The 26,075-nt window shown below is 31.6% G+C and overlaps 1 protein-coding gene across 1 annotated transcript; it reads right to left on the bottom strand.

Moving 5' to 3' along the window:
* Positions 1–13,286: 13,286 nt before the first annotated feature.
* On the bottom strand, positions 13,287–18,781 carry LOC131049808 (sulfate transporter 3.1). The gene is made up of 13 exons (XM_057983886.2): positions 18,232–18,781; positions 18,078–18,126; positions 16,888–17,095; positions 16,576–16,747; positions 16,283–16,348; positions 16,085–16,198; positions 15,760–15,876; positions 15,542–15,668; positions 14,954–15,240; positions 14,572–14,762; positions 13,804–13,886; positions 13,653–13,729; positions 13,287–13,569 (listed from the first exon to the last, which is right to left on the bottom strand). The coding sequence occupies exons 1-13, from the start codon at positions 18,529–18,531 to the stop codon at positions 13,432–13,434; spliced, it is 1,929 nt and encodes a 642-aa protein (XP_057839869.2). The 5' UTR covers positions 18,532–18,781; the 3' UTR covers positions 13,287–13,431.
* Positions 18,782–26,075: the final 7,294 nt, after the last annotated feature.

Below are 26,075 nucleotides of genomic sequence, written 5' to 3'. Positions count from 1 at the left end.
CTCCTACCTCTACCTCGATCGTGGCCACCTCCACAACCTCTACCTTTGGCTTTCCTAGCCATAATCCTTACACATCACAAGAGAAAAAGTTTAGATCTACAGCAAGGATACTGACAAGGGAAACACTAAGACTTAGAAATAGGTCAAATTCAATGGGCTCAATTTAAAACTAGAGTACCCAGTGTTGAAACTTGGCTCTGATACCAAATGTAATGCCCCGCCAAGAAACCTAGAAGGATCACACTAAAACATAGGAATAAAAGTAGAAATGTTTTTTTTTTAAACATAGCATATCCTTAAGGTGCATTAATTTATAACATTCCACTGATTAATTACACAAGCGGAAGACTTATCCATATTCCTAAAGGGTTTCCAACGAAGATTACTTTAAAAAGAAACTGAGAGCTTAAGGTTCACTTAACAACTTATGATGCATGTTAACTATCCCTAATACATTGCAATGATATTCATTTAAAGAACTGAATTATACATGCTTAAAATTACATACTTGCATTTGATGTCATTACATACTAATGATTATATACATCAATTTTACTATAATAAATCATTCATAACCCCATAATTACCATTACAAAATTTAACAACTTATAATATCTCACATACATTGCATTTAAATTGCAGGATAACATATGAATTAAATAAAGATCATATAATGAATTACATATTTTACAATATGCCAAGAAGGCATAATAATACAATGATACAACTAAACTCATAAGGTTCAAATAGGTACAATAATGAATCCAAGGAGTACAAAGGAAATCCAACTAGAACAAGGAGATGATCAAGACCAAAGAGAAACTTGGAACACCTACAAAGTCAACCCTCGCAAGAAGGAAGTGATCATGATACCAATGGAAAGTGGCACTACCACCTGACCATGTGGCTCAAAAGAACCACCCCTTCGTGCTAGGAGATAGCACTAAGACCCACTAGAAAACAAAGGAAAGAATACATGGTCTCACAAGACATTGGATCAACTCACAAACAGTAAACTCGCAGAACATGAATCCACATCAAAACAGGAGAAATCAACAAGACTATACTCTAGTGACCAGAAATAACTTTTTTGTTAAAAATAAAAAACTTTAAACAAAACAAAAGGCTCCCCCACCCACGTGGTGCGGCAACTCCACCACATGGTGGGTTGTAACCCAAATCTATGGGCCTGTAGCACCACATGGGATGTTGTAGCTCCCATGAAAGGGAAAGGGTGTTGCGTGGGGTTGAGCTATGGCTCCCCCACCGCCCCCAAATATATATAAATTTTTTTTATCTAAATAATTTTTTAATTTTTTTTTTCTAAAATACACCTCCCCAGTAAAAACCAAAACTCTGAAAATTTCTTAGAAAAAAACATTTTTGACAGAGGTAAAAAAATTAACTAATTCCAGTAAGATTTCTTCAAAAACCACAAATAAATCTGATTACTTGTGTTATATTTAACCCTGATTTTTGTTTCCAACAATCATATTTTAATAGAGGAATTATTTTTTTTTAACAATTTTTGACAGCATAATAACATGCCCAGAAGAAATAGAAACTAATATTTTTCCCTCTACTAGATATTTTAAATAAGAAATTTAAATTGAACAAACTAAAAAGAGAGGTTGAAAAAATGAAATTTCTTTCTTTTTCAACACACAAACACACAAAAATCTGATTTTTAAATTAATTCTTTTCACAACCAGAAAATAGATTGGGGAAAAACTAAAACTGATTTAAATTCATGCTAATTTCACTTTTCAAAACTAAATGAATGATTCAACAAATTTTGACATCAATTCATTTCACACATAGATTTCTTCAGCCAAATAATATTTTTAAAACAAAACATAGATATTTAAAACCAAAATCCAATCTTAATAGCAATCCAGGAAGAAAACTGAGAAGAGCCCAACCTACAATCTGGAAACTTCCTTCGATAAGATTTACATATTTCTTCCAAAATTTCTTCTCAAAACTGCTTCCTTCTTACCCGTAAAGAATATAGATTTTATAAAAAAAATTAACCTAAAATTATTTTAGGTTGCAATTCTTTTTGACCAATCATATCCTTTTCATAAAGTTAAAATGCAAAAAGTTTTTTCTCTCTAAAATTTATTTTTCTTCCTTATTTAAAACTCCAATTTACATTTTTAAAAGTGAATGAAGAAGAAAATATTTTATCTATTTATTCTTACTTTCAAATAAACTTTTCCTAATGCAAAACACATTTAATTTACAATTTGGAAATGATCATTTAATCCCACTTGCTAAGTCAATAAATTAAACAAATCGATTTAATGATTAATCACAAAAAGGGGTACTATTTAATTTAATCTCTTTTATTTACCAATGCATAACAACACATTTAATCTAATTAAATACTTTTAAGATTTAATAATCAATTTTACCAAACACATAATACGCAACTAAAATAACTCAAATAAACACACAACTTGCATACCAAACAAAGGGAAACTGATGAACGACTGGGACACTTACTTTGAGCATGACTAGGGTAAAACATAGGTCTTAGGACTATCTCCTCCACTTCTATCGGATTAGTAAGGTGCGCTTAGAACTATGAAGCCAAGTGGAGACGATACCCCATACCTACACAGTACTTGTACCTACAATTCCCGCATCAATGAACCACATGTGCATATATATATAGCCACAACAACCACATGGGTGAAGGAGAATCATGACATTCCCTGTCTCAATGAAGTGAGTGAAAGAGAATCATCCTCTCGCACCCCATACACTTACAAACATGAAATATGTATATAACTCATCGTATGTATAAAATGAATATGTCAGTCCATGACAGTAATCCAATAAAATCGCATTTAAACATCAATAAGGAAATACTGCATGAAAACATACACTGCAACTCAAATTAAAGCATATCGCAACATCGCATAAAGTCTTAATAAAATATCACAATATAATGTATCCACTAAAAAAATTCAACCAAAGTCAAACATGAGTCTAAAAAGTCTAATTGAGGAAGGGGTACTACACTTTCTACTCAATAGTGTTGTATGTGCAAGAAAATGCCAAGTGATATGATAGGCATGGGATCTCCTTGTGGGGTAATGAATAAGAATCCAACTCTAGAACCATGTTGAGTATATGATCCATCCAAATATAGTTTACATGGATTTGAAGGGACTACTTTCATCAAAAAAATCAAATACCAAAGGATGATCTGCTACTCTAGGTACATTATCTAGCTAATATACGATAACTTGCTCTTGAATAGCTTTAATCTCAATATATTTGATGTAAAACTCATGGAGGATCATATGACCCATTTTCCTAATCTTCTTGTAAGTGTTGCCTTGTTGAGCAAGTACTTTAGTAGATTAATTTTAGCAATGAGCTTTGTTTGATGGCTTAGCATGTAATGTCAAAGCTTTTTGGAAGAAAAAACAACAAGACACATGCATTCAACAAGTGTGTAATTTACCTTGTATTCCTTTAGAGTTAGAATAATGTAGTATATAGCTCTTTCTTTCCTTGAATAGTCATGTTGTTCTAGAAGAGCTCCTATTGTAGATGTCATAATAAAAATGTGTAACAATAGTGGTTTCACTTCAATTCGATACGTGATCATTGAAGGTGAGAAAAAATAATATTTAAGATGTTGAAAATCTTTCTAGAAATTTTGCATCCCACTTGAATGTGACACCCTTATGTAGTAAATATTGAAAAGGATGACATTTATCAACCAATTGAACAATGAATCATTTGATTGATTATATTTTCTCTTGTATACTACTTAATTGACTTATATTTATTGGTGGGGGAATATCAATTATTGTTTTGACTTTTGTTGGATCAACCTCTACCTTTATGGGAAATGATATATCCAATCAATTTTCTTTATGCAACCCCAAAGACACTTCTTATGATTTAGTTTGCCATTGTACTTTTCCAATTTGGTAAATATATTTTCTAATACATAAAAATGATTGTTCCTAATGAGTGATTTTCCTAATAAGTCATCAACATAATCCTCCATAATGATCTGCATCATGTCATGAAAAATTACAGTCATATCTTGTTGCTAAGTATCCCTTGCATTATTAATACAAAAGGGCATGACGTTCCAACACTAAGCTCCCCATGGACAAGTTAAATATGTTTATGTTGGTCTTTAGGTGCCATCCTTAATTGATTTTATCCTAATAAACCATCTATTAGAGATAATATCACATGTTCTACTATAAGATCTATAATCATATCTATGTTTGGCAATTGAAAGTCATCTTTGGGACAATATTTGTTAAGATCTTTTAATTATATGCATATGTGAATTCCCCCAATTGGTTTAGCAACTAGAACAAGATTTGAAATCCATTTTGGATATTCAATAGATCTAATGAAATTGACATCAAACAATTTTTGAAGTTTTGTTTTGACAAAAAAGTGCTATTTGAGGATGCATTTTATGTAATTTTTACTTGATGGGCTTAACACCTAGAGATATTGTTAAATGATGTAGCACTTGAGTTTGGGGTCAACACAAGGCATATTTTCATATGTCCATGCAAAGTTGATATGTCTCTCTTGGAAAAAATTGATGAACTCACCTTTTTCATTTTCTAACAAGGAAGCTAGAAAGTAGATTATCCTAGGAGTCTCTAATGTGGTGATGTTTACTTCCTTAGATTTATCTACAAAACTAGACATCTCTTTTGATTGGTGGGGAGAGTGTCAAGCCTTCCATCCTTAGGCTACTTAGAAAGGTTTTCACCTTCATATATGTCCTTTGTTTTTACTTTTTCTTTGTCTCAAAGTCCCTTTTGATTTTTGCTAAGAGACCTTTTATTGATTTTCATATTTTTGTGACTAGAAGGATTAGCACCCTAACTAAAGTATGCTAAACTATCAAGATATATAAAAAAACCAACTCTATGATAATGCAAGGGTTTTAACATCATTATTGTGGTGGTTTTTGATGAGTAACCAATCTTACATTTATATTTTATTAGGACGACGAGATTAATATTATGATCATTCTTATAATGTGGGAACAATGGAGATTGAGGCCTTGGTTCATTCAACAAATTGTGTAATTTAGGATTGTACACCCTTTCCATGATTGGTTCTCCTTAGGAATTCTCTAAGCCCTAGAGCTACCATCTCCAAAAGAATTCTCTCATGGTCATGAAAATACAGGCATCATCATAAATACTAAGGAAACTACCAACGCTCAATACTCATTTATCACTTAAACATCAATTGAAAAACATGACAAGGTAGTGGAGGTAAAAATCAAACATTCTAAACAAGAGACCCAATAGGTATATTTTTTGTTCCATATAGCCAATCTTATTGTGAAAACATGCCCAAGTGGGTAGGTGAATACTATGTTAGGCTTAGGTTCATTCTCCTAATTTCTCGCTCCTTCTAAGGTACATTATTTGAGGTTGTCTCTTAAGAGTCGTGAGAGGAAAAATCTATCAATATATGATAGAGATATTCTCATAGTTAATGACTACAAATGTTATATCTAAACATATAGGTGAATACATGTTCCCTCCATGTTAACCTCTCTTTTTTCTCATCAACTCAACACCATTTGACCATGCCATGAATGAATGTGTTCTTGCAAAAGCATTAGTTTAGAGTAGTGTAAAGGTTCAAATAGACATAGTTTTCATTGTGTGCATTATGTAGTTGAATTGACTATGCCAACACATTTGGGTATATGGGAGAATTATATGGGAAACCCCCATTCATTTTCCCAATTTACTAATCCTTCTAAACTATGTTATTTTGAGGCAGTCTCTTAAGAGCCCTAGAAAAGAAAACTATCCATCTATGATGAAATAGTTCTAAGAGTTAATGGAACATACAATTTTTTGTTTTCTATACCTATAGGTGGATGTGGATCTCTCCACAATAGCCTCTCTCATTTTTTTCAGATTGACACCATTTGATCATGTCAATAATGAATGCACTATTGTAAAAGTGTTAGTTGAGAGCATTGTAAAGGTCCCAACATTCATATTTTTTGTTTTGTGCATTGTGGGGCCAAATAGACTGTTACAATACATTTGGATGGGTGACTTATTGCTATTGGAGGCCTTACTTCATTCCCCCATTTTCCTCATCCTTTCAAGCTAGCTACATTATTTAAAGAGCAAAAAATACCAATGTATGATGGAGTAGTTTTGAAAATTCATGGCAACTACAAATATTCCATTTAGACCTACATGTTGATATGGAGTCCCTCCATGATAACTTATCTTATTTTTTTCATCTTAACACCATTTTGATTATGCCAAGATAGAATTAATTCTTGCAAAATTATTTCATTTGAGAGTAGTGTAAATGTATCAACGTGAGAACAAATTGATTGTTTTGACATGTTAGGGTGGGAAAGTGAATTCTATTGGAGCCTTTGTTTTATTCCTCAAGTCCCTTGATCCTTCAAGGCTATATTACTTTGAGTTAGTCTCTCATGAGCCCTAAGAACATGCTAAGAACATGAAAAGTTGGCAGTCTATGAAAAAATAGTTCTCAGAGTTTTTGCCACCTAAAATAAATGTATAGACCTACAAGTGGACTTGGGGTCCCTCCACAATAAAATATATCAATTTTTGTCATGTCAACACTATTTAACCATGTAAAAATGAATGAACTCTTGCAAAAACCATTATTTAAGAGTATTATAAATGTTCCAATATGTATATTTTGCATTATATGTGTCGTAGATCCAAATTGACTATACAAACATATCAAGGTGGGTGGAATAATATTGTTGGAGGCCTTGACTTGTTCCTTATGTCTCCCAACCCTTTTGGGGTACATCATTTTGAGGAAGTCTCTTGAGATCCATGAAAGCAAAAAAATCCAATTATGATTAAGTAGTTCTCAAATTTTGTGACACCTACAAATGTTTCATGTATATTTATAGGTGGATTTGGAATCCATTCACAATAATTTATCTTGGATTTCATCATCTCAACAATATTTTTTCATACCAAGAATTAATGTATTCTTGCAAGAAACATCATTTTAGAGAAGTGTAAATGTTCCATACATTGTGGGACTAAATTAGTTATGCCAACATAGCAAGACAGGTGGATGAATGCTACTTGAGGCCTCAAATCATTGCTTAGGTCTCCTAATTCTTCCCAGCTACATTATTTTGATCTATTCTCTTGAAAAATTTGAGAGAAAAATATCCAAACTTTTCCTACATGTTCTCTCAGTTTGTGGCACCTATGCATGTCCCATTTGAACCTAGAGGTGGACATCAAGTCCCTCTATAATACCACATCTCAATTTTATTCACCTTTAGACTATTTGAGCATGCTAGCAATGAATATATTCTTGCAAAAATTTTCATTTGAGAGTAATCTAAAGGTTTCAATAGGTAATTTTTTGGTACCTCACAAAATGAAATTGACTAAGACAACATGTTAGGTTGGATGGGTGAATGATAGTAGATGCTTGGTTTCATTTCTTGGGTCTTTTGATCCTTCCAAACTATATTACACTAAGACAATCCCTTAAGAACCTAAAGAAAAAAAGTTTCCAAAATTTTCCTACCTATTCTCTCAATCCATGGCACCTGAAAATGTCTCATTTGCACCTAAAGGTGGATATTGGATACCTCTATAATACCCTATCTCAACTTTTCTTCAACTCTCTAGACCATTTGAGCTTACCAACAATGAATTGATTCTTACAAAATGTGTCATTTGTGAGCTATTTAATGGTGTCAATAGGCATTTGTTTTCACCTCATGGGATTGAACCAACTATTACAACATGTTAAGTAGGGTGATTATATGCTACTAGAGGCCTCGGTTCATTACCTTGATCTATGGATCCTTCTATACTACATTGCACTAAGGTAGTCACCAGGGACATTTTCTCCTAGCTCAACCACTAGAAATGACCCAATAGTAAAGTGTCATGAAATTATTCATCATGCATATAGTCTTGTAAATTAGCATTGATGAGAACCATGGGTTATATAAGATTGCATGCTTCAATTATTCTATAATTATTATTAAAAATAATTAAATATATTTAATGAACTCTAGATGATTCAAAGTAACTTATTTGTCTATTGTGTAAGGTACATGAAAATTCATATAGCCATCAACACTTAGTGATACAATCCATATATTAAGGCTCAATCATATGCACTAAACAAGACAATATATAATCTTTTAAATTAATTAATAATTGAAGTTTTAAAATAGATATATTTATTCATTTAAATATACATTTGTGCACATAAAATGTGGTATGTAGGAGGAATAGAGACAAAAATAATGTGGAAAATAATTTCTCCTCTATTATACCACTTGATGAAGATGTGTGGGAAATACCATAACATAATTAATTGCACTCCAACAAAAATGGAGTGCACATCATATAGCGGTGTCTATCCAACTGACAAAATGACTCTTTTATTCAGTACCAAAACACTTTTAACAATTAATAAGAAGGTAATTTTTTCTGTTGCATAGCCAATGCCCACATCATACTAGTGTAAACATGAATGATATTGCTAAAAGGAATAGTACCATATCCATCATTCTCTCTACTACTAATTTTAGCTATAATTATATAACTTGGTTAGTTAGTTTTTAAGAGAGTGTGCTTAATTCTCCCAATTCCAATAGCATCACATGTTGGTAATGGATAGCTAGCACAAGAGGAGAAACAATGGGTGGAATGGGTCATTGCCAATTTGGATCAACATGTGCACTCATTCTATATTGTGACATGCTACTACCAGCACCTTTGAATGATTTCATATAATAAAAAAATGGATTTTAAACCCAAATTAAATTTTTTCCCATAACTTCCTTACAAAATATAATAATGGTACTTCAAAATTCCCATGTGTTTTGTTTTCAAAGACCATCCACCATCAACCTCTAAAAGGTTGGCTATAATTTGAGGGCCCCTACACCATTTGATTTGTTTTTATTAGACATATAGACAAGATTGTAAAAAGGTCAATACAATATGGGGCTTGTGTTTGTTTAGAAACATGCAAATCAATAATTTATCCATATGACAATCCATTATATTAACACTAACCCCTCTCCTCCATCCATAAATAGAATGTATCTAGCTATGTATCCACATATTTCTTAAAATAAATAATGTTTGCATGAAAGAGGAAAACTATGCAATATGAAGGAGACTGCTTGGCTTATTATAGACAAAATTATTTTTCCTTACAATGTAGTTATGTTTTCATTTATGTTTGCCCTCAATTTAACTTCATGAAGGTGGGGGGTGATGGTTTTGGGGTGGGGTTGCTTTTGTAAAATATCCTATACTAAAAACTCGTATATATTCAATTGATTCACATGACTAAAGTTTAGCCACAATTATAAAAAAATATTTTAAATTTAATTAAGTAAAGTGGAATTCTAAATACAATATTTATATATTTAGTGCAAAGATAAATAAATATTTTTTAAAATCGAAATTAAGACAAATTTCACATCCGAAATAAATATTTTTAAATTATGGTTTAAAATAATACATTATATTTGAATTCTAACAAGTACCACTGAAACAGTTTTTTTTGCAAAATTCATGACCATAACTGTTCTTGTACTCCAAATTCATTGAAAAAAAGTGTTGATTTTAATTTTGCAATTTTTCTTGATATATGGTTCTTTTTTACTATATTTTCTAGGAATTGAGGTCTAAATAGATTTAAAAATATTGTTAGATTATTTTATGATCTAGCTACAAGGACATTACACTTTCATTAAAAATTAACATACATAATACCAAATTATGCAAAAATTGTATTATTTGGTGCAAGGTAGAAAGGTAAAGGGAGGCTTAGATGACCAAATTTAAACTTTTATTTTAAATAAGGGAGGGACAAGTTTGCTACCATTGTTAGGGTTTAGGTAGATCCAGAGCAAATACAAATGAACAATTATGTGCATGTACAAACACAAAAGATGAAGAAAAATGCATAACACAGATAACACAAAGATTTAACGTGGTTCACCCAAGATGGGCTACATCCACAGAACATAGTCATCCAATATTTTATTATTATCTAGTAAATCAGTACAACACCATTACCATGCAGGTTTTTTACATTCCACTCGCTTATAACAAGCAATTTTTTAGGGCAACACTCAAAGTTGGTTATTTTTAGAGTTTTTCAACAAAAAGCGGTAATTTTTTTTTCCTCAGGGGCTGCTCCCCTGAACCCTGACAAGGATACATAATGAGTGTACAGTACTTGCATGATCAGTCACCGTATATCAACAACCATTCGGTCACCTTACTCAAGGTAGAAAGGTAAAGGAGGTTTAGTTTACCAAATTTGAATTTTAATTATATTTTAAAGTAGGAAGGCACAAGTTTGCTACCATTAGTTCACACTTGTGTCTACAACTTGTTCTAGGACATAATAATGGCTAGATCTAGGTAGCAAGTAACTAAATACATTTGTGTGGATAGGTAGGTGTGATGAACATATGCATACAAAAAATATATATAAATTATGTGTGTAAATGAATACTAATAAAGTTAAATATATAGGGATTTTTATAGGTGTTAATGAAGAAGTTTTCTAGAACACTAATCTGAAATCCATACAATATCAATTTATTTGTAATTATATATGTGTATTTACATTACCTCAAAATGAAAAAAAATGTAAATAAAAATGCTGTGGATATATAAATTTCACCATTACACTACTATAATAGACTATTTGATTTATTCCAATGAAAATAAAACTTGAACTAATTTCAAATTTCAAATATTTATTTCTTGTGCATTAAAATAATTAAATTACATAAATATTAATTAAATATATTGTTACAACAAATTTAATAAATGTTCATGATGATATATACCTTTTTTGGGTATGAAATAATATATTCCCCTAGCTACTCTCATCATGAATCCAATGTACATGGAAACAACTACATATGAATTATTTTCATCATGAATCCAATGTACATGGAAACAACTACATATGAATTCTAAATAATAGTTTTGGGCTAAATTATTGTAGAATAAATTCTAATTTTAGTCTCAAACTATTACAAACCCAAAACCCTAGATAACATAGGCTAATGAAATTGATCTATTGAATGTTTATATATTCCAAGGCACAAATCATGCCAAAAGTGTTTTTAGTTGGCTGAAGTAGAAAAGTAAAGGAGGGCAATTAACTAAATTTAATTTTTTTAATTTAAATTAGGAAGGGACAATTTTTCTACCATTAGGTTTCTTTCATGTCCATAGGCTTGTCCTAGAACATCATAATGGCTAGATCTAGATGGCAAATGACCAAATGGAGATGGGTCAAAGGTAGCTGTGACGAATATGTGAATAAGATAAATGTATAAACTTTGTTATAAAGGGATAGGATAGAGTAAATCTATAGGAATGCATTTAGGTGTAAATAGAGAAAGTGACTAGGGTAATCATCCCAACTTCATAAATTATTGTATCATTTGTCATTATGTAAGTGTATTAATACATTACTTCAAAATAAACACAAAACTAATTAAAAATGTCATCAATATTGAAATTACATAATTACACTACTACAATAGACTAATTAATTTATACCAATGAAAATAAAACTAAAATTAATTTCAAAATTAAAATTGTTTATTTATACGTATTAGACGTTAAAATAGTTAAATTACATTTAAATATTAATTAAATAGCTAGTTACAATAAATAAAATAAATATTTAATGATATGTTATTTTTTTGGGTAAATTCTAATGATTAAACATTTCATCCCTCAAAATCAACTATAGTCATGAATTGGTATATAGAGACCCAACTACATTTGAGTTCTAACTAATATTTTTGGACTAAATTATTTCACGTTAAACCATCATTTTTAGCCTCAAATTATTATAAACCCTAAACACTAAAGAGATCTAGTGTTTAGAACAAGGCCTAGGGTTTAGACTAGGGTTTATGTTCTAAGATTTAGATTTTGGTCTAGGGTCTTAGGGTTCCAAAAAATTGTTTGCATTAAAAATAGGAAAATCTCTAAAAAAGGATAAAAAATCTTATACTATGCCTACCTAAAAACCCTATCAATTGGCTCTCGTGGAGGGAGGATATGAAAACCCTATCCATTATTTGAAAAAAAAATCCATTCCTTTTTTTTTTTTTGCCTTGTGATTCTCCCACTAAATGTAGACCCAATTCTTTGACTTGCCCCCTTCTCTTTCAAAAAACACTCTTTAGAAGCCGAGCATGACAACTCTTGACCTTCTTTATTGAGCTAAAACTACAAATAGCTATCCCAAGTCACAATATTTAACTTCAAGCTATTTCTAAGAGCCACAAAATCCAAGTGCAAATCATGTTAACCCAAATTCTCGATAGAGTGAAATAGTCATTAACAAATAAGATCTTGATTAATTTTTATGAATCATTTAAAAATAAATCAATAAGCAACTCATTAATCTCTCAAATTGTCTTCTTAACTTGAACTTGCATTGGTATAACACATGGAAACAAGTGCAAAGGCATGCATACTCAAATAAAATGGTGTACTACACAAAATGCTATATAGGGTTCTATGCATCAATCTAGAAAAAATATAACTATTACTGTGGTGAAATGATTGACTATAAATATTGAACAAAGGATTATCAACAATGTATATAATTGGATAGGCAACTAGTGCACACTAATTAATTAATTAATTATAAATGATGAGAAATATATTATGTACAATCAGTGATAATAATCAAGTTACACAAAACAAGGAGCGTGAGGCACAATAATTATACAAGTCCAATTGCCGCCCAAAACACCTAACACACCAACAAAGGAGACATTAAAAGAAACAAGGCAAACAAGCATGAGGCCAACATACAATACATTAAACAACATGAGTAATAGTTTTAGGTAATGCACCATTACACAACTTCTAAGAAGATCTTACATTCGTTAAAGAATATCGATCTAAAATAAGGTAAAATAGCAAGTGCAAATTGTAAAATTTTAATTTTTAAAAATTAAATTTTAATTTTTAAAAATTAAATTTTAATATTAAAATTTATGATTTAAAAAAGAGATTAAATAATGAACTCACTATAAAATTGACAAATGATAAAATACATTAGTATCATATGTTGTATTTTAAATCTAAATTGCAAGTATTATAATTGATAATTGCTTCAAATATATGTATTAAAATAATATACATTAGAGATAAAATTCTTCCCTCCCACTCCAATTTTTTACACAATCATGAAAAAAAATGAAACATAAAAGATGTAGAATGTCTCTTCAAATAATCCTTAAATTGGTATCTCTCTCTATACATGGAGGGAAGGGATTTTTCTTCACTGGATACTGTATGATTTTATGTTCTACAATCTTAATTACTTTTTGTGATTGTAGTTGATGGTGTGAACTTTTTAAGCCTGAAGTAGAGAATTGCAAACAACAGCAGCCTCGGCCACTGTAACAAACAACCATTTTTCCCCAAGCAACTCTATAAATCTGCACTTGTGAAGTTTTTCCATTACCGCGCTTGATGGATTTGCTAAAACAAGCTGCACATATAAACAATATAGTTTATTATATAAAAAAATTACTAATTCAATTACTTATCTATCGTGTAGGATGCAATGTCTACCTGCAATTGTCGATGCTCTAATGTTTGTTTCAATTCTTCAAGATTATTGATGCCACTTGTGTCAATTGTAGCCACAGCTGAAATTTTCATCAATAGTACATTATTAAAATTGCATACTTTAAATTTGAAACTTAGATCAAAAGATACTCACAACCCATGTCAAGAATTATATAGTGTAAGATGTCTTGATCGAGCTTGATCAATTTTTCTTCTTCTTCTATCCATCTCAACATTCTGCCGAAACCAAAATTCAAATATTTTATTAATGAACTTTTATACTTAAGTTTAAACGATTGAAGGTATGATCCTAACAACATGAAATTGAGAGACTAGTCTATTCCTTGTGAAAGTAGGTAGGCTGTTCCAGTAATCCTGACAACTTTTGACTCTTTGAGAATACAACCTACTTGATATTCTCAAAAAATATGCATATAGGGAAAGAGTATAACTAAGCTTTCAGCACCACATCATCAAGTATGGTGCCACATCAGCATGCTTTTTGCCAAAGTATCCAAAACAGCCCCAAAAAAAAGTGAGACCAATAGGTTACTTTTTACAATATTAGTACATTTCCTAAGAACTGTTGGTATATTTCCTAACAAAACTTGATATTTTATTTTTCAAACAATAGGTTTTATTTGTTCAATTTTTGGAACAAAAGGTATCAACAACCCTCATAACAATTGATACATGCTCAACTACTAGTACTCTTCCCCTATACTAGATTGATAAACCTTTCCGACCTAACTTTCTTCAAAGATAATGTTAATACGACAGTAAACTCTTGAAGGTCCTCTAAATTAATATAGATGATTGCATTCCTCTTCAAACCTATCATTGATAAACACCAGGCAAATTATTCTATAGATTGTAGGGATACTACCAAAAAAGACTGGAGAAAAATCGATGCTAAGCGAACCTGTCTTTCAAATAGTTGGCATTGGCAAAATATATAGGGGAATCTATCCGTAGGATGAGAATGCCTGGGATTTTAGTAGCATCTTGGTACTGCTCTGTGCTTCTGTACATGGATGTTCCAGGAATGTTCCCCAGAACTGCAGTATGAGGCCTCATGACATGCATTAATACCCTTACCACAGAAATGGATACCTGAATGGTCATGTTCAAATCGTTAGAAAAATCATACACTACTACAGATAGAAGTTTTGAAAAGTTGAATGGGTTATATTTTTATAGAATGAATTATTTTTATGGCAACACATTTGAAATAGATCTTATGAATAACAACCAAAAGATTTCATATATAACTGTGATTTGAGTAAAACAAAATTTATACATACAGCAATAATCAAACCAGTCTCAACGTCTATAAAAACCACCCCAAAGTAGCCTCCCATGCAGACGAGGAAGTCAATTTTGTCCACCTTCCACAGATGGTATGCAGTTTGGATGTCAATCAAGCTTAGCATAGCTGATGTTATTATGGATGAGAGAACCACCATGGGAGTGTAGTGGAACAGAGGGGTCAAGAACAGTAGAGTTATCATAACAGCAATGGCCATTACAATATTTGAGACAGCTGTTTTACACCCTGCATTAAAATTCACTGCTGATCTGGAGAATGCACCTGTAACACAGACGTTAATGGCATTTAGGCGTTATAGGATGGATAAGTATAATGATTTAAAGGAATGTTCTGATTCCTTCGCTCTATAAGGGAAGCAACAGTATAATTATTGGAGAAACTCATCATGTATATATCCTTCTGAAACAAATTTGTAGGAACTCCACTAAAAAATGTTGTGATAAGGAAGAAACAAAAATAAAATTGAAGCCAAATATTCAATTAAAATGTTTACATGAAAGAACTCGAATTAGAATGGATTAACTTTTCTAGAGATGCTTTGCTGAGGACTATAGAAGGTAACCTGTTGCAACATAACAACTAGTCCAGGAGCCCAATACGTTCATCATTCCGAAGGCTATCATCTCCTTATTGCCATCTGTATGGTAATTCTTTAAGAGGGCAAATGTTCTTCCGGATGCTATTCCTTCCTGCATTTGTGTAATTCAATATTAACACCACTTGCCCTGTATTGATCATGGCACTAATTATGTGCTCAACATTACTAGACTATTCTCTTACAGTTAGGGAAATGAGACCGCATATCAGTCCTGTCTTTAAAGCAACCTTCAAATACTGTCCCTGGAAGACTAAGAGCTCAATGGACAAGGGATTTAAACCTTTGTTCAAGTGTCCCACCTGTAATTCCAATTTCTAAGTGAGTCAGTAACTATGCTCTTAGAAGTGCCCATTGAAAAGAAAAGAGACTAGCAGTGTGAAATAATCTCTTTTTTAATGTTTCTCTCCCCAGAAAACAGAAGCCTTTCCCTTTTAGATTCTCTAAATGTTAATTACATTAGAAATTGAAAAAACCCAGAACAAGGTTTGGGTGCATTTTTTTTCATACAATTTGTATTCCATGTTTTTCTGCATGCGTGCAGAACACCAGCAGGCTGCCTAAAATGATAGATGTCAGTGGAGCAGCAGCAGATACCCAGAAAAGCTTGGAATTTTTCTTGCTCTGTAATATATCACAATACACATTCTATTATTTGAAAAACAAAAGAGGTCAAATCAATCTGTATGAATAGCTCACAATACTCACAATGTGACGAGTAATTAGCAAGAAAACTAGGAAGGATACTCCCAACACAATGCTTTCCCAACTCCACTGCACAATACAGAGCCATAATTTTTCATAAAAAAGCTTTTAAGAAGTTTTGACATAAATACTACTAGTAATTTTTCACAGATCACTGGATTCAAATGTAGAGCTCCTGAAAAGGTTGTGCATTTTGATTTTCTTACCATATATAATGATTCATCATTATAGTGAAAGAAATGACAGAAAGATTGCTGACTCAAGTTTCAAATTAAAGGAAGACAGTTTATGGAAACCTTGTGAACTTGTTGTGTAGCCGAGTGCATCACTGAAACAATATCTGTTTTAGTTGAGAAATGTTGGAGTCCAAGGAAGCCTTTGAGCTGTTGGAGGGACACAACAGTGGCAGCTCCTGCCATGAATCCCACTATTGTTGCATGTGACAGCATGTCTATGATGAATCCCAGCCTGTAACACTCCAGTGGGTTATCAGCTTTCAGAACTAAGGAGAGAGCCTTCAGGGAATTTGTGCACTCTAATCAAATCAAACAGGAAATTGTCTATGAATAGAGATAGTCTAATATGTATTATTAATTCCAACTTTCAACCTGAAAATACCCAAGGATGCTTGGAAAACTCCAGCAAAAAATGTTGCAGTCAAAGCCAACTGCATATACAGCGCTGGATTGGTTATAGGAGAGACTTCATCGGTGAGCATTGAGGTGAGGAGAAGCGATACAACCGCCACTGTGCCCACTGCCATATCCTTGGATGTTCCCAGCATTGCATATATTAGAGGAGGGACAAAACTAGAATCTGTAAAAACATTAAATGCCCAGATTTGTATCAATGTTGGGTTTTAATTTTGTTTTTTCAAAATCCCTTTTAATGATGTATTATTAAAGTACAGAATTCAGTTGAAAAACTTCTTTGGTTCTGTTATATCTATTAACCTTGACATTTAAATAATATTGAACCATTACTAACTCTGTCTTGGTCAAGCATCATTATCAGCTAAATCAGGGCAAATTAGACGTTAAAATATCTAATTATTGTAAAAAAAATATTAGTCTCTATGGTAAGACTAATTATTATACTCAAGTTTTATGTCTCATTATATATTTTTATTTTTACATTCCAGCAAGAATTAGACTTAAATTTGGTGGTCATATGATTGTATTTGAGATTTTTATCATAAAATATAATTAAAATTATGATATTTATATTAGAATTTAACTGTATAACTTTTGGATCAAATTTATTAATAACATATAGATCAATGAACTGCAATAAAGGAAATAAAATGGAGCTTCATTAAGAGGAGAGGTGTATGGTGGTTGATGGAGAAGGATGTTTGTTGTGGAGGTAAGGAGAGCTTCTTTTGCAGATTGTTCAAGTCTTTTCTAACAGTCTTTGTAAAAAGAAGGAAAGAAACATTCTTTTATAGTTCACAATATTGGTCGGTCTGTATACGAGTCTATGGATGGCTTATAGTATTATGAGACTATCTTGTATTCCTTGCGGAAGGCACCTAATTGTACTGCAAACAAAACATACATATTAAAAGAATAGTTTGAACTTTGGACATTGAAAAAAGAAGATGGGATCTCCAATTTAGTAACTATAACAAGCACTCAAATCTCTCTCAAATTCTTTGGGTTCAAACCATTTGATTAGTCTCAATTGGCAGCAGTGCTATTCATCGTGTGAATTGTGCTTGTCTTTTGTAGGCCTAGCATTGTTTGTAGTCATTGTTCTATCTATAAATTATAGAGAAAAACAACTGAGTAGTACTCACATAGTCCCATCAAGGGAGGCAAATTTGCAAGCTTTGCATAGCTTATGCTCTGCATCAATCATCACCAACACACATTTATTGTAAGCAGTGGAAAAGTAAAACAATCTAAGACAACTATCTGAATATGTGATCACTTTCTAATTTTACAGTTTACCTGTGGAATGGCAAGACAAGCAATGGTGAGTCCAGATATCACATCTGACTTGAAGAAAGCAAATGAATACTTGGGTGCCCACTCAAAGATGGGGAAGACATACTGAAGCCCAAGAACACACTTACGTTCCCTAGACTGATCCTTAAACTGCCTAAAGGGATCATCAGGAAACAAAATTTCCTTGACTGCCTTGCCAACTTCATTGATCATGCTTGTGCCTTGAGCAGGAGGAACATCAGTCTTGTGAGCCATGACCATTTCTAAATCATCATTAACTTTCACATGCTCATCTCCTTCCATTGCACCTGCAGTTGGTGCGATTGCTTAACTACCACCCCCCCACAAAGATCACAGAACAAAACAACTCATATTCATGAGATTGTGATGAACTTGGGTGGTTATATAAGAATGGAAGCATGTTCCTCGGCCACCTCCTAGTGCCATTAGGGACCCACTGGGCATTGGGCCCTCTCTGTTGCACTATAATATGTATCCAGTTTACAAGATGTTCTACACAATTCAAAGATCAGTAGAGTAGAACAGAGCTTCATACACTCTCCCTTACAAGATTTTCTATGCAATTCAAAGGAAAGAATACCTTCACTTGCCACTTTCCTAAGGTTTCTTGAAAATTATGGTGTGCTTAACATGTAGGTAGGGGAGTAGAACATTCCATTGAAAAGGAAATACAGAACTTTATTGTCTCTTAAGCATGCAATTTAGTTCTCTATTTTAATGGAACGTAACTTTCACCTATTATTTTCCTACAGTTTTTATGAAAATTATTGTGTACTTAATAGAACATTATTGGCTTTGAAGTATTTAATTGAGTATTTTAAAGGAAGAAAACTTTCACCTGTCTTTCTTTTATGAAAATTATGATTTGCCTAATATGTTGGTAAGAAGTATATGTATAAGTGATGTAATCATAATCTCAACAGTTAGAATGTTCTGGTCAAAATCTTATGAAGAGAAGGATAAGATCCTTAGATTTTATCTTTTTGGTTGGTAAAGAACTCAAGATTTGTAGCAGAAAAAGTTTGGGTAATGGCAAGCACATTATTAGCAAAGTAAAGAAAAGTGAGCATGCCAACCATCCGTAGCTTCCCACCTAAACCAAAACGCCATGCTTGTTTTCTTCGTCATCTTGCACTTCTTTTTGTTGTCAAGCCCAACCAACACGCGCGCACCACCTTGGACAATAAAGTACCTTGGACAACTACTTTATTGGTAAAGTTATTAAAGTATGATTAAATTTTATGTTTTAAAATAATTTTCAAGATATGCTCATTGCAAAAGAAAATTATATCGTACTTTAATTGGTTTGGTTGGGTATATTAGTGAGGTTGATGGTATGTTTTTATTATGTCATCGATTAGGATTCATCTTTTTGGTGGATGATATAAAATCTTATCTAAAAATATTTTCTATCTAAAACGAAAAAAGGAAATTACCTTTCTCAAAATGAATCTAAGTTGATTAAATAAAAGTATCTAAATATAACTATAAATTAATTTAGATTGATTAATAAAAGAAAAAAATATGAATAAAAAATGTATATAATGTTTAAATTATGCTAAAAGTATACTCTCACTAATGATGTGATTAAATTTTGTGTTTTAAAAATAAATTGTTTTTACATATTAAGATATGGTCATGCAAAAGAAAATTGCATCGAAGTTTAATTGGTTGAGTATAACTGGGAGGGTGATGTTATGTTTTATATTATGTCATCTATTGAGATTCATTTTATGGTGGTTGATACAAAATTTTCCAACCAAAAAAGAAAAAGAAAATTGCTTTCTTCAATGAATCTAGGTTGATAAAGTATTTGTATATAAATGAGTATAAACTAATTTAGAATGATTAATAAAAGGAAAAACATTGAATGAAAATTGTATTTTAGTGTTTAAATTAAAGATGGAGTAGACAACTTGTAGAATAAGATCATTGTGGTATAGAAAAGTGATTATTTTAGATTGTGCACTATCTTTACACTTTTTGAAGACTTAAAAAATTTCTTTGGGTCAATCATGCTACTTTAAATCACTCCCACACAATATAGATCAAATCTCTAATATGTCGTTCTAATTTTGTCAAACATAAACTTTGGAGACCTAGTTCATTGTGATTTATACTCTCTATTGACATGTAAGGTTTGACAATATTTAAAAACACCTTGTAGATAATATTTTTGAATGTACGGGTTCACATTCTTATTAATCACCCCCTTAAAATATTGGATTTATGGCCTTAAAAAATGTTGAAAGGCTACAAGCAAATTATAAGTAATCTAGATGCACGTGTTGTTCTTTTTAGTGCTCCAAATTTAGATGCTCCTATAGAAGCTCTTTATAAATTTAAATATGCCAAATGATCTATGATGTATAAGGATTCTTTTTAATGTCCAAATGAATGCCTTTAAATACTAAGAGATAATGAATTGTTGCATATAAGTGTGTTAAGTTAACTCCAAACATCTAGTGCAAAAAAGAGATAGTCACTAATTTGAGAATATTGGGTTCAATTTGTGTCATGCAAAATGAACCCACATGTCATGGAATTGACCCATGATAGTAAGATGTAGATATTAAGGTAGGGACCATGTGTATGGAAATCAAGTCTAATAATGAGGTGAATGCATTGGAAGAGGTTTAACATAGAAAATATAGCAGCAAATGCATAAGGGTAGGTGAGGAGAGATAGGGATTAATGGTTAATCAATTTAGCACAAAAATGTGACATGTGTCACTTTGAAATTGTATTAATAAATTCCTCAAAATAGGTCCAAAATAAACACAGAATGCGAATTTGACTATTACATTTTGAATCCATGTTGAGGTGCATGTAAATCCATAGATGAAAATTTATTTCAAAATAAATGAGAACTTAGAAAAATGGATGAAAATAAAATATTTTAAAATATAAAGCAATATTAGGATTGATGTAAAGCAATTAAACTAACTTGATTTGTTCATAAAATTTAGCAAGGAATGGTAACTTAATTAGGAGGAGTGGTATTGATATAGCATTTTTTTGTATTAAGTATCATAGAATCACAAAGCTCATTTTTTGCTCATTCGAGCATCCATGTTACAAACTTATTACAAATACCAGCTCCTTTCGAGCAAACTTATTACAAATAGTAGCTCCTTTCGAGCACCAAACTAGAAACAACAATTGGAAGACCAAGGGTCACAACTTAGAAATCCACTTTAAACAATGTGACACATACAACCAATGGAAGACCAAGAGTCACAACTTAGAATTCTACACAAAGGTGTCCCTCATGGGAGTTGAACTTGGGTCTCCACATTGAGAACTCAATGCTTTAACCAACTAAGCTCAACCCCTTGGACTTGATATAGCATTTTACAAATGATAAAGAGGATTTTAGAGATGCAATAACCATAATTAATGATAGAGACTTATTCAAAGAGATGTTTAAGCCTAGATCAAAGAGAAATGCATGACAATTAGACTTTCCAAACATAATTTTATTTATTTTGTGAACCCCAACACTGCCATATGGGTTCCTATGTAGTATGATAAAAATAGAGGTAAGTGAAAAAAAAACTTTCAAGGAATGTTGTTTTAACTATAGATAAGATGTTGATTTATAAGATATTTGGTCTTAGGGATGATACGAGGACATCTTTGAATTTACAAATCTTGGCCACACAATATAAGAAATATTTTCATTTATGTAGGTCTATAAAATTTCCAAAGTTCAAGCCAAGGCAAAGAGGAGTACCAATTATTCCCATCCCACAAAGAGAGGTCAAAACATTGAGTGCACTTCAATTTGAGAGATATTTGAAGGAATTTTATAAGGGCTTGTGCCAAATTATGGGAGCAAATGTGAATGGTAAGATGATTGCATTGGATTCTTTACCAATGTGATGATAATTAGAACTACAAATACTCTATTAAAGAACCACTTGCAAACTGATTTAGTTTCCTTCAATAACTTTGATAGCCCCATTTGTGACAAAGATTCAAGATATGCTCATTGTGGCACTTGTTTTTATTTTTAATAGTTAAGGGTAGGTGCATGGAAATGGGGAAAAAAGGGGTCAAAAGAGAAAAAAAAATTCTTTAAAATCAACTAAAATTGAACTTGGATGAGTAATTTAAGATGTATATAGTCAAAATATAAAGATATAATGAGAATAAAAATTGTAGTACTATGAGTCTAATTTCCAAACTACTAAATATTTTTAAAAATGGTTAAGGTTAAAAGAGGTGAAATGATGACTGCACACACAAGTGTTCCTCTTTTTACTAATAAAATATAATAATGTCTATTGTACACCTCAATTTTTTTGTTGTATTGAGTATTTTAAAATAATCGAGCAAAAATAAAGCTAAGAGTGGAATCGCTACAAGTATATTTTTTATACTTTTTATTAAAAACTTATTTTTATGTTTTCTTCAAAATAGATCCATCCTAAAAATTGAATCACTAAGTGCACACACCACATAACTTGCACTAAACAATCCAAAATATATATTTTAAAATTTCTATAAAATGAAGTATAGAACAATTCTATATTTAAAAAAAAAAAAAGCATAAACCAATCAAAATTTATAAATAAAAATTAATGCAATTGTATTAAAGGAATATGAATGCACTCTTCAAAGAAAAAAAAAATGAATAATTTAACTTATTTAAAATACTAAAAGAATTATATGATTAGAAAGCTAGGATTAGAACATTTTGGCGATAATTTCATACAAAAATATTGCAAAACATGTAAAGTTTGAATTTTTTGATTTATGTTAAAAAATAAAATTAACATCCAAAGAGATATCCAACCCTTAGGCTTATAAATCCAAGCCTAATTTGGTGGGATCATCAAAATTTTGAATTCAAGGAATAAAAAATCTGTACACATTATAAGACACACATGCTAATTTTTTATAAATAATTGCAAAAAAAGGTGGGTATATTTTACTTTAAATTTATTTTGCATAGCATGCTTGCATTATATTTTGTATTATTTTTACATAAAACAATGTAAAATATAATGCACTTGTGTTATGTTTTGTATTTTTTGTAAAATTTAATGTGCTTTTGTTATGCTTTGTATTGATTATTAGAAAACATAAGTGTTTACAATATAACTCATACACATTTTACATAACATGTACATTTTTTTTAGGAAATGATAGTGAACTCCACACACCCAAGATTACCTACAAAATTTTTTTAGCCTTCTACAAGAGAGTATGGAAAGAATAGCTCGCTTGATTATGGATGCAAAAGATTAAATAATTGATTAAAAATGTGCATATGAGTAGGATTTGACATGATAATGATATGAGTCTTAATCCTTTGACACAATACATCTAAAGATGAGATAAAATTATAGACAACTAAGACCTTTTAGAAAAATTCTTAGGTCCCTAACTAAACTTAACTTGTGAACATGTGTGAAAGGGTCCTACATAATATCTAGTTAGATAATGTAACTCGTTCACACTACAAATGGGGAAACTAGATAGGAAACATCTCTATTCAAACCAAAACCTTCCCTAAGTGCAACTTAAGAAGAATCAAAACTTATGCAAATATGATAAAAATGTGATGATGATTATGGGTCTCAGCTACTAGGCCATGTTTGATACCCATTTACAATAAAATAGGTCTCACAAACATAGAAAATGAGAAAAATGAATTTTAGCAATCACCCCTCGATTGCTACTAATTTTTTTCTTCACAAGTACCAACGTAATCGACAAAGATTCTTGTTTTATCCTAGAATTGTTGAATTCATAATTTCTTCAATCATCATAGTGGTGACAACTCTACACCACCACTTAGGCTTGCACTTGAAGGTGGTGATCTCCTAAGGTCATGATCCCCATTAGACCTACACCTATGCCTCAAAGGTTCATTCTTGATAACCCTACCTATGTATCCCTTCGAGGGAAGTCAGAGTCTTCATACTTCACCCTTGAAGGTTAGAGGGAGTTCATTTACTCCTCTCATATGATATCTTTGATCTCTCTTTAAATGAAGACTAATTAAAATTAGTGCAATCATAATATAGCAATAACTAATTGTCATCAAGTAGTGTACAAATAGACACAATTACTCAAGAGTTGTATTCTTCATAATTCTCTATTTCATATAGAGTGACTCAAGTCCACATCACAAGATGATTGGCCCATAAATCTTACATATACATAGTGACTAGATCTAGCATACACCACATAGACATAATGACTAGCTCTAGCATATGTCACATATACTTATTGACTAACTCTATTGTATATTATATACATAGTAAATAACATTTACAAAGTGAGAGATTAACACATCCACAATGAATAACTATCACTATCCCATAGTACATCCCAGTTAAAGGAAATGTCAATGTATTGCACACTATATCATGGATCGCCATTCATTTCCCTAGTCTCATGCATCAATGAGCAAGCAGGAACATGATTCAATGTATCCCATACTACACTGAGTGTCTATACTCATTTCAACAAGGTCAACTATATACCATTTCTACATCAAGATATGCCCAAAATTATACTATTAGATTGGTCCAATTATTACTTACCTATTCTTCACTAGAAACTTTCTTCCCTACAATCCATTGGATGGCTAAGCAACAAGGACATCCATCATTGGCATACAACTAGCCCCTAGGCCCACATGCTCCTGGCATAATCCATCCAATACCCTAGATCAATGGTGGGTATCCCTCGCCTATATGCAATTGATAATAACCATCCGCTAAGTAGGTGATACAAGTGACAATCTATCAACATAGTATGCTCCTTGACTATAGTCAATCTCAAGCTGATGAGATTATCTTAAGCAAGTAATAGGATTTATCATTTAGTGATCACCTTGGGTGGAGAGGAATATTCTATGTGTTAGAGGGATACAATCCTCTACCTATGCCCTTGTAGGGTTGGACTAACTCCAAATGTTGTCGTAAAAGTCAATGCTTGTACCTACTCAACACTATAACGGGGAGAGAGATTTCTAATTCAGAACAAGTAGATCACAATTGATTAATCTAGTCATATTTATACAAAGTCTTATAAGTCTAGGATAAAATTTCACAAGCACATAAAAGTACTTGGATTGAACACAATATGACCTCTACTCAATAGATAAACAGACCAAATATAAGGTAATCAATCTTATCACTTCAATCAACTCTTCATTTAAAAAATACATTATGTATTAAATACAAGTTATCAAGTTTTTGTATCAATTTCATAACCATATAATATCCATATCGACCTCATTTTAAGCCTAGTGAAGAGAGAAGCAACAATTTTTTTAATGGTGAATATTCAGGATTAGGAATTTTAAAATTGGTGACTATTATAGATTGGGGTCTATTGCCCATTCACCCATTTTTTACGTGTTTTGGTCCATATGCAAGTTAATTCACCATCGACTTCTCAGACTAGTAATACATATTTAATTTTTTTTGCCAACAACTTTGAAAGTTGCCAATGTACGTCCACCCATTTATTCATCGATACCAGCTAAATATTACGATACCACAATCCTGTAGGAGGACCCATTTCACCAACTGTGTTGTAATTTAATGATAATAATAAGTCCATGATTGCCTTGGAAATTGAAATGTATCATTTTAATAGCTAGGAATATTTGTCTATTTCTTAAGAGATCTCAAGCTCAGCAATACTCCTAAAATTGTTTAAGGGGGGTCATTAAAATGTAGAAATAGAAATATAATGTCATACTTTGGTAATGTTATTTTTGATGGTCCATTAGACGAAGGTACAACATTAGTAGTTGCACCAAAAATTATTGAATTAGGACAAACCTTTAGGAAATATTG

Source organism: Cryptomeria japonica, chromosome 7 (genome assembly GCF_030272615.1).
Source record: "Cryptomeria japonica chromosome 7, Sugi_1.0, whole genome shotgun sequence".
In the NCBI taxonomy this organism is placed as follows: domain Eukaryota; kingdom Viridiplantae; phylum Streptophyta; class Pinopsida; order Cupressales; family Cupressaceae; genus Cryptomeria; species Cryptomeria japonica.
Note: the sequence above shows the minus strand (reverse complement) of the source record. Positions and strands in the feature narration are given on the sequence as shown.